The sequence below is a fragment of the Tasmannia lanceolata genome, unplaced genomic scaffold (assembly GCF_043159265.1).
Source record: "Tasmannia lanceolata isolate RefF3 unplaced genomic scaffold, GAP_Taslan_0.1 ptg000011l, whole genome shotgun sequence".
Lineage (NCBI taxonomy): Eukaryota > Viridiplantae > Streptophyta > Magnoliopsida > Canellales > Winteraceae > Tasmannia > Tasmannia lanceolata.
In genome coordinates, this window is record NW_027518688.1 from 15,763,172 (window position 1) to 15,778,967 (window position 15,796).

Sequence of the window (15,796 nt, forward strand, 5' to 3'; positions counted from 1 at the left end):
TAGTTTTTTTTTCTGGAATTTCTTTTGGTATGTATGAACGTAAGCTGAAAATAAGTAATACATTTATGCTTCTAACGTTCTTTTAGGGATCTAGGTTTGCACCAGTTACATAAATTATTTATTATGTTGTTGATCTAAGTCTGAGAGGAATGTAGGCTTTAGAACTTTATACTTCCTTCTAACTCATTGAATTGTTAGGATAGAAAGTAAGATTTGGGGGCGGGTTCTCATATACGAGATTGTACGACTTATATCAATTGAATGAATTGATTCATTATTGAACTTGATCCCAAAAGTGCCATTTGCTCAATAGAATGGAAAGTTAGTCATTTTTTAAAACCAATGTCATTGGTGGGTGGGTTTCATTAGTGCTAAAATGAGGGGATTTTTCATATTGCTGCTTACTTCTTCCCGTAGATGCTCGCTCTGCACACGGTTCTTCATTGTTTATAAGCATTTATTCAAACTTCGACATTTGAACCTACGCGCTACTATCCCTCTAGGTGCGATATAGGCTAAAGATCTGGTCTGAGGATTCTCGATCTTTTGGGGGCTGAAAAGTTTTGACTTCTTGTGCGAATAACTCGAGGAAACTGGGTCCTTTTGGCCTCAGGCTGTTGATTATGGCCCACCATAAACCTGTGTTTTAGGAGAATCTATCCTTTCCTCACACTTTCCTTGATGCCGGCAGGGATGAAGAAGATTTTGGGGAGGAGAGTGGAGGGCAGGCTTTGGGTCTTCTTAGTATGAGTGACGAGTGGTCTTGGTACGCAAGGGAAGAACGATGGTTTCAACATGCTATGCAATGGTCTTGGTACTCTCAATTCTTGTTATGAAGAGATCGTAACTTAAAGAATGGGAAAGAACAATGTTGGAGATAAAATTAAGAGTTAAATGGTTTTATGAAGTGGATAAGAACCTCACCTTTTTAAATTGTATTGCTAATGCAATGAGAAGTTGCATCCTCAATATTTAGATTGACGGAGTTACATTGGGCACGCTTGAGGTGTGGTTGATTAGTCCTCTTTTTTCCCAACCTTTTACGAATCAAAGTGTTTGGAAAGACTGATGCTTTGGGATTTGACTTTCTTGAGTTGTTAACCACTGTTTTTGTTGACAGAAACTTTGAGGAAGAAGAGGTTAGAAGGGCTGCTTTCGATTTGCTCTGGATCAGATGGTTCTTACTATCTTTTCTGTGAGTTTATTTTACTTCTTTTGTGGTGAGCTGATGCAAGTAAGTTTGTTTGGATTATCATAGGTGGACATATGTTCTTGTTTTCCTCTTGCTTGTTAGGAAAAGATTTGAATCCGTGGAAAGGGTATTTGAAATTGGTTGACCTCCTTGCTTCTTTCATGGCACAAGCCTTTCCTGCCGAGCGCCCTTTCTCGGTCCAAAAGAGTCAAAATGTGGTACTGGCACTAAAATTTCATCACAAAAACGACTCACCAAGTTAGGATACTAACCAATACTAATGTAATATAAAAGAATTGTCTTTCTCTATACTTCCCTCTGTTTTGTTGCTATTGCGGGACTCACATGATGAACTATTGAGATCACCAACTATTACTTGTATTATCTCAGATTTCATCTATATGACTCCAAGGAAAGAGGACTTGTGAGAATCCATGAAAGTGTCATTTTGTACATGGTTCTAATTGGTTCCATGCCGTGTTGGTAAATATCACTTCTCCCCATTTGTGATTTGGTAAATATCACTTCTTCCTATTGGTGATTCAGTCCTGGTTTATGCACCCAACAAACCCAAGATGATATCCCCGCTGTTTGAAAATTACATATTTTATATAAGCTGCAATTAGGGTTTTCCAGAGTGTGAAATCAATCCTGCAGCAAGTAACACAAAGCTAAAATAGAGTTAGATTTGTGCTAGAACAATCCAATAAAACATAAAATAAACACCCAACTAATAAAGAATTTAGTCATAAATGTTGGCTGGAAGGGAATATGTCAAAATCTAGTGCCAATGGGTTTCGAAACAATTTTCTTCTCAAGATAATAAAGATCAAGCAATGTCAAATTCGTTAATCCAGAGTGTGAAACCAATCCTGCAGCAAGTAACACAAAGCTAAAACAGATTTAAGAGATTTATGCTAGGACAATCCAATAAAACATAAAATAAACACCCATTTAATAAAGAGTTTAGTCATAAAGGTTGGCTGGAAGGGAATATGTCAAAATCTAGTGCCAATGGGTTTCGAAACAATTTTCTTCTCAAGAAAATAAAGATCAAGCAATACCCAGAATTTATTTAGGAAGCCGGGCTGGCACCTTAAATTTTATTGATATAAGAAAAAAGTGCAAGAGGGGGACATGACACCTTACCTCTGGATTCAAAAAAGACTTGACTCAACTTACTTGCATTGAATACTTGGTATACCCAAAGCATCACATTTAGCTGCACCTCATGTTCTATTAGGAAGATCTCTCCAAAATCTGAATACATTCCATTTATTATCGCAAGCATGATTCGCTAAAAGAATCGCCAATTTGATTTTCCTCTCTGTAGGCATAAGACATCTGCGGTTTTAGATCATGCTAGTAAAAATTTATGGCCCTAAAGGGTCATATTTGTCCTTAAGTAAATCAACCAACACCTGCAATGAGACTTGATCCAAATCTTATCAAATCCTAATGCTTTGCAGTATCTTAGGCTGTCAAATATACTTCTTTCTTTTGCTTGCCTGTTAGTTGGAATATTACACACCAGGGTTGCCTTTGGAAGCCCCATCCGTGTTTAGCTTGATCTCACCTTCCCTTAGTTTTTCCCAAGCTACTTTCCATATCGTAATAAGATTAATCGGTTTAAGAAAAGTAGACATTTTGCTAAGCGCCCAAGCTTCCCAGTCAAAGCAATCGATTATAAGTGAGAAGGACTTGGCTAGCATCTTTCCTCAAGCTTTGATGTTCATTATGATCGCATTTGTTGTCTTCCTTAAGCCCTCTATCCACCTTCTACACCTTCCCTTCCATATCTCCCAAGATTAAGGTATGGAATGATCTTCAAAGCAAAATCAGTCATAGATTTTTTTTTTCCTTTTAGCTAATTCAAATTACTGCAAGAGTCTAACGGTTATAGGTTACTTTTGAAACAACGGAACATCAAGTTGGGAGGCCAAATAGCTCTACAAAGCTCTATGTAAGCCCAAGGGTTCCCATGGGTTAATCATTCATCTTACCTTCTTGTTTTGATGCTAGCAAACTAAATTGATAGCTTTCATGGACTAATGTGTCGCTTTGAGGTGTTGTGTCATATACAGGAATTTCATGTCATAATCGCCATTACACAACTCAACTCAACACATAGCTTGTGGATCAAGAAAGCAAGGAACAAAGAGCTTGCACCTACATTGGAGTCATCACCATTTGGAGATATCAAGTCAAGAAGCTCAGCATGAAGATCCCACAAGTTCCCCAACAAGTGTCAAGAAGGAGCTTGGAGTTGAACATGCCATGGTGACACCTCATGTACCTCAACATGCATTGAAGATTGGAGGTAAAGTCACAAGAGCCAAGACAAAGCTCAAGATGTTCACTCAAGCGTAAGAAGTCCAAGGAAGTGCAAAGGAGCCAAGACAGTCCAAGAAGACTCAAGGTTCTTATGTTTAGAATGTAGTTGGAGTCCCCATAGGCTGATCCTAGCCCTCCAATAAGCCCAAGACCTAAGGCTAAAGCCCCTGGATTTTAAAAGTTAAAAATGAAATTTTACTCAGGGCCAGTCGACCGCGGGATGCTACCTGAAAGTCCAGGGCATCTCGAAATTTATCGGGCCGGTCGACCGGGGTAAGCTGGGCGACCGCGGATATGTTTTCTGGAAATCCAGAAAACATCCAGGTTGGGCTTGGAGGTCGACCGCCATAGGTCCGGTCGACCGCGATAGTGTTTTTGAGTCGAAAATTAATTTCAAACAGGTAGCCCTCGCCGGTATGAAATTTGAAATTCAAACTAAGAGCCCGATAAGGGCGGGCGACCGCTGTGCCTTAGTCGACCGCCGCGACAAGGAAATAGATCCGTTGGGGCCTTCGCAGGTTGACTTTTTCAACCCTGTAATTTACAGTTTTACCCCCAAACGGTCATATTTCCTTGTGGGCTGTATATACACTATCTAAACCTTTCTAAACAACCTTTTGGCAAGATTAAATCCTATCTTCTTGAACCTAAAATTCTATATGAAAGGTTAAAACCTCTTTGAACTTGTCTCTGTACATTCTATCAAGAGGTACTCCATAGGCTTTACATTTTATCTTCCTTGGAGTGTTTATGAGCTTTCAAAGTTGTAATCAGCCTATCTAAGAGGCAAAGAGAGTTCTTTTCTTTTATTTCTTCATTTGTTTGTGAGGGTCTCCGATTCGGTCCGTTAAGAAAGGTGAATCATTGTAAGAGGGAGGTGGCCTCGTAAGGCTTCGTGCAGAAAGGGTGTGATTTTTTTGAAGGAGAAGCTTGTGTACGGCTTTGAGATTCGCCCGTTGAAGAATCTCATTGGTTAGTGGAGATTCCTAAGGAGGAAAACTTGGAAGAGTGGAGTAGGTCAAGTTGTGACCAAACCACTATAAATCTTGTGCCTTGTGGATGCTTTCTCTTCTCCCTCTCTTTGCACTTGGTGATTGATAATCTCTACCCTTTAAATTGCATTTATGGTTTATTGAACAAGGGTTAGAGTATATAAGCTTAAAGTAACAACTAAACCCTAAATTTCACTATATTGATTATTTGAACAAGGGTTAGATTAACTAGTGCTTAATTAGTAAATTGATTTTAATAATCCACTTAATTAAGCCCCAAATTTTTAATTAGCCAATTCACCCCCCTCTTGGATTGTCACCTTGTATTTCACTCTAGCTAGCGCACTATCAACAAATATGTGATTCAAATCCTCTTTGGTGATGGATAGAAAAGGGGTAGAAATTTCTTTGAGCCTGCCGTCAACTGGGATCTCATTGGAATTTTTTTTCCAAATAAAGCAACCCACTTTTGTAGGTAGTTCCCTCCAGATATATGATGACCATCTTTTCTTCAGCTTTTTACCTCTGACCTTGTTCCAAGCAGATGTGGTAGAAAAGTGTCCATAATTGTTATGAATCTAGGTGCCGGTTCGGACTAATCCTTTGGGGAGCAGGTGGGTTTTGATAGGTTGCTAGAAAAGTCTCTTCGTTGTGGGTGTCTGGTGAGGAGCGTCTTCTCCGGCGCTTCCAAGTCGTTCTGGTGTGGGGTCTCCCTGTTGTTCTCGGATTATCTCCCCCCATTTCTGCTGTCTCTGCTTCTCCATTCGTTCCTGCTGTCTCGGTTTCTCTGTTTGTTTCTTCCTCTTCATCTTCATCTTTGTCTTCCTCTTCTTCTTCTGTATTAGTGGGAGTACTCTCTGGTTCTGTGTCAGACTCCTCCACTGTATACACTTCTGGTTCATCATATTCACTATCTGCCTCTGAATCGGTTCCCATCTTGTTATCTTCATTTGTTTCCGTCTCATATCAAGTTGTGCGAGGTGAGAACTGTCTGCACATTGTGAGACTGTTAAGCTCGTTTTGGCTTGCAGCTCCTATTTATGGAGGAATTTGTTAAGAACATGAACTCAAATGGGCATGAGAGGAATATGGATCAGAATGCTTTTCAACCCCGAATCTGGAATAACAACAGGGTTCTCTGGCTAAAGAGTACCTATCAGGGAGAAAAAGATTACAGGAGGTTTGGAAAGTAAAACGTAGTAGAAGAGATGAGAGAATGTTTAGGGTGGCAAAAAGAAGAAAAGAAAGTAATTTAGGGGATTGGAAATGCTCTAAGTGTAAGTTTATCAACTTTAGAAGAAGGGTGGAATGTTACAGGTGCGGGAAAGTTTGGTCGAGGTTTGACATTAATGTTCCCTCTACTTTTTCAAGAAACTCATTAGTCATCTCATCCAAGGAGAAGTTGACAGAACCTTTGCCTAAGGTAGCTGCAAGTGAAGAGGAGGCAAAGAAAACAGGGGTTTTCTCTGACGTAGCTCGTAATGAGGAGGGGTTTGCAGGCTATGCTGCTGAGCCAGAATTTAAAGAGGATACAGTTTTTTGTCCAGAAGAAATCTGGGCGGACTCCATCGCATTAGCTTCCCAGTTCAGTATTAATAGCACTCTATGGGGGAAAACTAAAGGTGGAATAACTCTTGATGTAGAGGAGTTGCAAATGTGGTTGGAAAAGATGTCAGGAAACACAGGAAGCTTAAAGGTTACGCAGGTGGCTCCTCAGGAGTTTGCTATTGCCTCTTCACAAATTCTCTTACTGGACTCGTATAAGGTTCAATGGGCAAGTGCTGAAGCTAGTCCATTCGAAAGGGTATCTGAGTGGAAGGATAGATTTTTAGGGAATTTCTTATCTTCTTGGTGGTCGATTAAAGGTTTGCCTCCTCATGCTTGGTCTGTGGTCAATTTCAGATTAGTGGGATGCAGAATCGGGAGAGTGCTAGCGACAGATGGGTCTTGCGAACAGGGTAATGAGTATGAGACGGCTATGATATTATTAATGGTATCCAATTCTGCTCCCGTTGTAATGAAAATTCCGGTGTGGATAGATGAAACAGTATTCTGGGTGGTGGTATCACGATGTTTTACTCGACCTTGGCTCACTGAAGTTCGTGAATCGGAGGAGACGGCAGAATTATTTTTTCAACCTTGGTCTGGTTCGATCGAGTATAATGGCGGAGTCGTGCCGGAGAAGAGGGGTGCTCAGTTTAGCAATCAAGGGGGAGAAAAACTTTCGTACGCCTCTTCTTCTTCTAGCCTTCCCTGCGACGTGTCCTCTTCACGTGATGGTAGCCTGAGCTATAAGGGGGTAGCTTACGGCGATTTGAACGTTGAGATGATTACCATGCAGAGGGACATCGTGGAGGGTTCTCATTTGTCTCCAGTACGGCGATCGTCAGAAGTAGGTTTCTCGACTTTGGTGGAGTCGCATACCCCTCTGATAAGATTAGTGGGTTCTCAACCGTCGGATGATCAATATATGCAGATGGGCCCTTTATCGCGGTTTGTTTCTTCGCCTATCCCTCGGATCTATGGATCTAGCCGTCCTAACCTTTCTATTGAATCCTCTCCGTCTGGTATTATAAAGTTATCACGTTCGGCGGATCTTTTTAATCTGAGCTGTTTGGAGGCCCATAGCCCACGGGATCTGATGGACTTTTTGGACATTTCGGTTAATGGGCTTCCTATATCTTATCCAAGTGGGGTTTGTAGTGCGGCAGATTCCCAAATCAGGTTGAAAGCCTCTGTGAATTTTTCTCCTTCTTTTATAGTCAATTGGTCTGTGCGAGCCAAGTGTTATTCGATCCTTCAAACACCAAGTTTGGGGGCCCGAGGGGTAGAAGGGATTCTGGGTGAATCTAATCTTATCTCTAATCTGTTGGACGAGTTTGCAGAAGCTTCCCTGGAAGCAAGTAACTGCGAGGAGGTTGTTCAGGGTGATGTTTTTTTGACAAGGGGGAGTCAAGGTCGGTTACTGTTGCAAAGTGAGGAGGCGAATGATGTTATCCCTTCATCAAATGTATCTTCAGACAGATTTGCGCAGATGTATAGGCGGGAGGGTATCGGTGGGAAGGATAGTAGGGGCAACGAAGACTCATCTTGGTCCGATAACAGGTGCAATAACCTGGCTTTGGTTATTACTCAGGAGGAAGATCCTAAACCCATTTCCTGGGTTGATCCTAAATCTCAGATTTTGGAGGTGTTTGTCAACCACATTATTTCTACGAGCAGGGCTTTGGGCTTGACTTACTCCGGATCAGAGGACCAGTTAATAAATTTGTTCAGAGTTGCGGAGGGAAGAGAATTAAATCAGAGAATGTTATCCGACCCTTCCAGCTTGGAGGGGATCAAGAAGATGCTTCTTGATCCTAAATCTCAGATTTTGGAGGTGTTTGTCAACCACATTATTTCTACGAGCAGGGCTTTGGGCTTTACTTACTCCGGATCAGAGGACCAGTTAATAAATTTGTTCAGGGTTGCGGAGGGAAGAGAATTAGATCAGAGAATATTATCCGACCCTTCCAGCTTGGAGGGGATCAAGAAGATGCTGCGGGAATTAGCTAAAGTCCAATCCGATGTTAATTATGATGGGTCTAATGGTAGAAACTCCAAATCTTCAAATAGGAAAATTAGTAAAAGAGGAGGACCCAGGGGTCATTTAGCTCTCAAATCGGTGTGTCCATGAAGATAATTTCTTGGAATGTAAATGGGTTGGGGTCTTAGGAAAAAAAGGCTCAAGTTAAAGAAGTTGTAAAACATAATAAACCTGAGGTAGTTTGTATTCAAGAAACTAAGATGGGGGTGGTGAATAGGTCTCTAATTAAGAGCTTAGGAGCGAATGCGAATTGGGAATTCCTAGCCTTGGATGCCATTGGAGCTGCAGGGGGCGTTCTAGTTATGTGGGATCAATCAAGGTGGGAAGTGCAAGAATCATGGATAGGTAAGTTTTCAGTTTCAATTGTCTTGAGGAAGGTGGGGGAACCTGTCCTGGTAACCTTCACTGGCATATATGGTTCAACAGTGAGGAACGACAAGGTACATTTATGGGAAGAACTAGCCGTAGTCAGGAATAAGTGGGGACATCCGTGGTGCTTGGGGGGGGAGGGGGGAATTTTAACGAAGTTAGATGGGTTGAAGAGAGGCTGGGCTGCAGAAGATCCAATAAGTATATGGGTGATTTTTCTGATTTTATTGCTAGGCATGAATTGATTGATATTCCTTTGTCGGGGGCTAAATTTACTTGGTCTAGAAACTCCAGGAAGAGTCGGATTGATCGGTTTTTGTTTTGCTCAGAGTGGTTATCCATCTTTCCGGACTCATATCAAAAGGCTCTTATTCATTCTGTCTCGGATCACTGCCCGTTATTGCTGGATCCGAGATTGGATTCTTGGGGTCCCTCTCCGTTTAGGTTTGACCGGGCTTGGCTTGAAATTCCAAAGATGGAGGAGTTGATGGGGGGATGGTGGGTATCGCACAAGGTTGAAGGGGCGGCGGATTTTGTAATAGGGGAAAAGCTCAGAGCGGTAAAGAAGAAAATCAAAGAATGGAACTCTAATAGACTGGGGGAAAGATCAGAACGAAAGTTGTGGTTACTTGACAGTATTCGAGCTATCTCTTTGGCGAATGAGGAGGGGACTGCTTTAGAGGAAGAGCTGAATGAGTTGGGTCGATACAAGGAAGAACATAGATGTCTTTTATTGCAGGATGAAATATCGTGGAGGCAGAAATCAAGAGCTTTGTGGTTGAAGGAGGGGGACAAAAGTACTGCTTACTTTCATAGCATAGCTAGTCCGAGAAGGCGAAACAATCGTATAGCGGCTCTAGAGGTCGACGGTGCACCATCATACAATAGGGAAGTCATCACCGAGGAAATTCTGGATTTCTATAGGACTTTATATTCTTCGGAAGTCATTGTGAGACCGGTCTTAGATGATGTGCATTTTAAGGTGCTAGATGAGAACAGTAGGATGGTGTTGGAAAGGCCGTTCTCAGAAGAAGAGGTGGAGATTGGGGTTTTTTCGATGGACCGCGATAAAGCTCCAGGGTCGGATGGTTTTTGTCTGTCTTTCTTCCAATCTTGCTGGGAGTATGTGAAAGGGGACATCTTTAAATTTTTCAAGGACTTCTTTGAAGGTATGGTGTTGGATAGAGACACTGGTGCGTCGTTCATAGCTCTGTTGCCAAAAATTAAAGGCGCGGTGAAGGTCTCGGATTTTAGACTTATCAGTCTGGTTGGTTGCCTTTATAAAGTCCTGTCAAAGATTTTGGCAGAGAGAATAAAAGTGGTTCTTCCTCTTATTATTTCGTTGAATCAGTGTGCTTTAGTGAGCCAGCGGCAGATTTTGGATTGCTCGTTGTTGGCCAATGAAACGGTGGATTGGTTAAGACGGGTACTGCAGGGGTTGTGTGCAAACTTTACATGGAAAAAGCGTATGATAGAGTAGAATGGCATTGTTTGGATCATTTCCTTGGGAAAATGGGGTTTGGGAATCGGTGGCGGGGGTGGATAAAAAGTTGCTTATCGTCGGCTTGGTTTTCCATCCTTATAAATGGTTCTCCAAAGGATTTTTTAGATTGACAAGAGGCTTGAGGCAAGGGGATCAGTTATCTCCTTTCTTGTTCGTTATTGTTGCTGGGCTTTGAGTCTCTTAATGGAGAAAGGCAAATCCGTGGGACTACTTAAGGGGATACAATGTGGCCAGAATGGAGTTGAAGTGTCGCATCTGCAATTTGCGGATGATACTCTATTATTTAGTTCCCCCCAGATATCGGAAATTTTGAATCTTAAAGCGGTGCTGAGGTGCTATGAAATCGTCACTATTCAAAGATTGAATTTTTCAAAGTCTCGAATGTATACTGTGAATGTGGGAGAGGAGGAAGCAAAGTATTTGGCTAATCTAATGGGGTGCCTTTTGGATAGTTTTCCTTCTTATCTTGGGCTCCCTTTGGGAGGTGGTAGACCAAAAATAGGTTCGTGGGCACCCATTGTGGAAAGAATCGAAAGGAGACTAGATACCTGGAAAAGGAATTTGGTATCAAAAGGGGGAAGATTGACTTTGATTAAGGCTGTGTTGTCTAATATTCCTATTTACCAATTATCTTTATTCATGTGCCCTATTAGCATTGCAAAGCGTATCGAATTGATTCAGAGGAGGTTTTTGTGGGGAGGATCGAAGGAAAAGAGGAGCCTCTCTTTGGTCTCTTGGGAAGATGTATGCAAGCCTGTACTAGGCGGAGGTTTGGGGATAAGAAAGATCAATCATGTAAATGCTGCTCTCTTGGGGAAATGGTTGTGGAGGTTTGGCGAAGAACAGTCATAGTTGTGGGCGAAAGTTATTTGCGGTAAATATGGCGCAGATGTGGGAAATTGGAGATCTTTAAATTGTTTCAACAAAACAGGGGTGAATTTGTGGAGGGATATTTTGCGTTTGAGTTCATGGTTTGACCCTAGAATAAGATATAGAGTTTACTCGGGGGATAGAATTTCTTTTTGGAATATGGTATGGTGTTCCGTCATTCCTTTAAAAGATTTGTTCCCTGATCTATATGTTGTGGCCGTAGACAAGCAAGCTTTAGTTAAAGATTGCTTCGAGTTTCGAGACAATAAGGTGATCTGGAAGCCGCTGTTTCGCAGAAATTTCTTTGATAGGGAATTGCTCTCGATGGTCTCGTTACTTCAGGTCTTGGAAGGTAATTATATTAGTTCTTTAGGGGTGGATAAAAGGTTATGGGTTTGGGATTCTACGGGTTATTTTTCGGTAAAATCTTTCTACAAGGGACTGAATCCGTTTGAGGAAAATCTTTCTGTTGCAAAATTGTGGAAGATTAAGGTTCCCCCAAGAATTTATTTCTTTGGATGGTCGGCGATTCAAGGCCGTATTCAAACGGTAGACTTTTTGAGGGCAAGGAATATGATCATAGTCAATCATTGCACTTTGTGTATAGAAGCGGGGGAGTCTGTGGAGCACTTATTTATTCATTGCAAAGTAGCTCGAGAGGTTTGGGGAGGGGTACTGTCGAGATTCGGTATCTCGTGGGTATACCCTTCCAATGTGAAGGATCTTTTTGAAGGGTGGTCTTTTATTCCATGGAGGAAAAAAGGGAAAGTTTTGTGGTCGATTTCGTTATTGGCCACGATGTGGGTTCTGTGGACGGAAAGAAATAATAGGATTTTCGTTGGGCGTGCTAATTCTTCTTACTATTTATATATCAAGGTAGTCGCGTTGTCGATTTCCTGGGCGAGGGCGCTGCCATTGTTCAAATTTGTCTCGACGTTCGACCTGTGGGCGGGAGGAAAGTGGTTTGCAACAGTCAAGTCCCCGATCCTAGAATTTCTCAGAAATGGGTCAATCCTCCTGTTGGCTTTTCCAAGCTGAACTTTGACGGATCAAGCTTGGGCAACCCCGGTCAAGCCGGGATCGGGGGTGTCTTTAGGAATTCAGATGGGGAAGTTGTACAGGCTTATTCCGGGCCTATCAGTGTTGCAGAATCAAACGAAGCTGAAGTTAGAGCCGCATATCAAGGCATTCTGCTGTTAGGGAGCGAGAGGGTAGCGAACACTATCGTGGAAGGAGACTCGTTAAATGTCATTAGGTGGCTTAAGGGTTCGGTGGTTCCTCCTTGGAGATTTCTTCATTTTTTCGATGAAATAAAGGATATAACGGTTGGGTGCTCTGTCGCGTTCCAAAATGTTAGGAGATCAGCTAATGAAGTCCCTGACAAGTTGGCTAAAGCGGGTGCGGTCAAGCTGTCTCTGGAGCTATACGACTTTCTGCCCCCTTAATGTCTTATTGTATTGTTTTCCTTTTTCCTTTCCTCCTTTGTGTAATACTGTCATAGTGGGGTGTGTGGGGGGACTTTTCGGTCTCTCCCTTTTTAATATATTCAGTTACCATTCAAAAAAAAAAAAATTTGTTATGAATCTAAACTAGTTCATCCTCCATAAATTTTTCGGTAAATGGGTAATATACATAAATGGGTAGCATAAGTTTTAAAGTCGGTAACGTAAATATTTAATGTTTAAAATTATTATTAAATCTAATTATTATTAGGTACCATATATTTTAGGGTAAATAGGTAATATACATTAATGGATAGCATGAGTTCTAAAGTTGGTAACGTAAATATTTAAGTTTAAAAATATTATTACATTTGCTTTTTTTTATTTATATTCCACTCTTTATTGATTTTGATCATTTTGGGGTCGTTTGGATCTGCGGATTTTAGAATCGAGGTTTTAGTTTGAAAAAGAAAAAGAATGTAAAAGAGGGTTCATGATCAAGCTGCTGTATGCTGTCCTAACAACGTTTCTTGGATCTGAAGTAAGAAATCCAGGTTTTAGAAATCTCTCCCGCATCCTGAGATTTCTAAAATCTGGAAACATGGGATGATCTGCTACTCTCATTGACGGAAAGAAGGGTGAGAAATCAGAAAACGACGGCTGGTCCGCTTCTTCTTTTCTCCCATCTACAATTTTGAAGAAATCCCGGATTCTAAAATCTGCGGGGCCGTTTGGATATGTGGATTTTAGAAACCTAGATTTCCTCAAAATTGTATATGGGAGGCGAGAGTAGAAAGTAACCAGCCGTCGTTTTTTGATTTCTCACCCTTATTTCCAGCAGCAAGAGCAGCAAATCACCCCATGTTTCCAGGTTTTAAAAATCTCAGGATGCGAGAGAGATTTCTGAAACCTGGTTTTCTTACTTAAAATCCAAGAAATGCCGTCAGCGCAGCATGCAACAACTTGAACATTAACTCTCTTTTACACTGTTTTCAACTTAAAACCTGGTTTCTAAAATCTGCGTGTCCAAACGGCCCCTTAATGTTTTTTGTAAATATTTTGTAAACTATTTTGTTAACAACCGAATACTCTACCGTGTCAACCGAGTACTCGACCGCATTGTGCTGAGTCTACTAGGATTTTCTTCGGCCGCGTTCCGTGCGCATTTTTAAACACTGTTATAAAAAATTATCATTAATTTCACTAGTATTTATATTTTTATATATTAATTTTATCATTTATTTTGATCATTTAATGTTTTTATGAATATTTATTTGGATCATTCTCAATTTTTATAACTGTAACCTTTTTATTAGGATTTTTTTTTTCATTATGAATAGTGATAATAAATTAATAATATGCCTAAAACATATAGCTAAGTTTTAGGGTAACATAAATTTACCTACATTATTTTAGTAACCTAATAATATACCTAAATTCACCTAAATAACTATCATTAGTTAATTATGATAACATTCCTATTTCTTACAAAAACTGATAATTTTCCTATATTAGGTAAATTATAATAATTATTTGTTTAGTAAACATAAGTTAGGTGTTTACCTAAATAACATAACTTAAAAAGCCATTCAAAAAAAAAAACCTTAATAAATTAACAACTCATATGATTATATATTATCGATTAAATAATTTTGGTATATTATTAAGTATTTTTTTTCATTTTTATTGGGAATTAACTATGTATTTTTATGATTAAATAATTTTTGGAGTTCCCTTTCTGTTTTACAAATTTTTATGTTTTAAATAAGTTTGGGAGATGATTTTTTTGCCCCCCTTCCCTGTAGGATAATGCGCCCCCCTTTTAACGTGAATTGTGGACAGACTTTAACGCTTTTTGATGTCAAATCACGTTAAAAGGGGGTTGAGTCGTATGGGCGATTTGACACAATTGTGTAATAAATATATAAACTTATGGCCAATATTGTGTAACATGGTCCGGGACCAGTACAATTGTTATATTGGGCCAACTCCAGGATGTACAAATTGGCATGCTATGCATGCTGAGTGGAGATCTCGTCCGCTCAATACAGCCTGGGAAAAAAACGAGGGCAATTGATCTGTTGAGCCAACTCCAGGATGTACAATTTGGCCTGCTCTGCATGCTGAGTGGATCTTGTCCGCTCAATAAGGCCTGCAAAAAAGCAATGGTCAACAATTGTTTGTTTGTCAATATCATTTTCTTTTTGAAATGGTTTAACTTTTGTTGCTACTAAAAAGTTGTTTATGTGTTGTTGACATTTAATGGAAGTTGGACAGCTTCTTTACTATATCACAATATATTTGATATTTTGATCTCCATTTGAATCTCATGCCAAGGTGTAATTCATGTTGTATGGTGTATCTTTTTAGTTGTTTATTCTGAATGGTGTGGACCTTTTATTAATTTGACAGGGTTCATACTGTGATTTAGAAGCTTGCGGGTGTGATTCATGTTGTAGGGTTTATCTTTTTAGTTACGTTTATTCTGAATGTAAGTCTATATCAATTGGGGCTGAATGCTGTGGACATTATATTATTTTGACAGGGTTCATAGTATGATTGAGAAGATTGCACAGTTTACTGATATCAGATGTTGCCTTATTCTTGGTGGGCTTTCATCGAAGGTTTGTATATAAAATTTATTGTGCTTGTGCAGCTAGTATTTTGTGGAAGTACAGCCCTTTCTTGTTAATGAATTCCTCCTTGTGTTTTATTTATTCGTTCCTAGAAGGTTGAGCTATAAAGAGGCGCCTTACTAGCCAAGAATTGTTGGCAAAGTGCATTCTAACATGTTTTTTTGAGATGACAGTTCACTTCATATTTTAATGTTTGCCGAAATTGTCTTACCTTATTTTATATATAAATCTATATGTTTTTTTTACTGATACTCTTCTCTAATTTGGATGGTTTGAGGCATAGTGCCAATATTGTTCTCAGGAATTTATCAAGATGGTTCAAAGTTCGATTTTTTACCATGACAACAATCAGGAAATTATTGTGAAAACTAAAATATTTATAAAAATCTATAAAATTCAAAAATCAATAGCGAGGAAATTATGGAAAATAATATTTTATATAATCAACAAGGTAGAATGGATGAAAATGATCCATGTAGACGAACCCAACTAGTGTCAGGATTAGACTCAGTCAATTTGAGTCAATTTGAGCCAGATAGATCCTTTCACCTTCTTCATGAAATTTTTCTAAAGGATTTCGTTAGCCCGACCCCAACTAGTTTGGGACAAAGGCTTAATTGAGTTGAGTTGAGTCGTATAAATCAACAAGGTAAATTGATTTTATTGACAATAATTGTCCCGTAGGTTTGAGACACTTGAGCTATTTTCACGGCTTTACGGTAGGGATGGCAAAATTGGCCGAACCAAACCGGAACCGAGCTGAAACTGAACCGAAAATTTGGTTTCGGTTTGGTAAAACCAAACCAATTCAAATTTCGGTTTGGGGATCAAACCGAACTGAACTGAATATTTCCAATTATTATGAGTAAGG

The 15,796-nt window shown here is 40.0% G+C and overlaps 1 protein-coding gene across 1 annotated transcript in view; it reads left to right on the forward strand.

Annotated features, from left to right (window-relative positions):
- Positions 1–15,796, forward strand: part of LOC143886181 (DEA(D/H)-box RNA helicase family protein) — a 90,091-nt gene that overhangs the window by 6,828 nt on the left and 67,467 nt on the right. Inside the window, exon 5 of the mRNA XM_077390135.1 lies at positions 14,835–14,913. Within this exon, the coding sequence (XP_077246250.1) occupies positions 14,835–14,913 (79 nt within the window). The remainder of the gene's footprint in view (positions 1–14,834; positions 14,914–15,796) is intronic.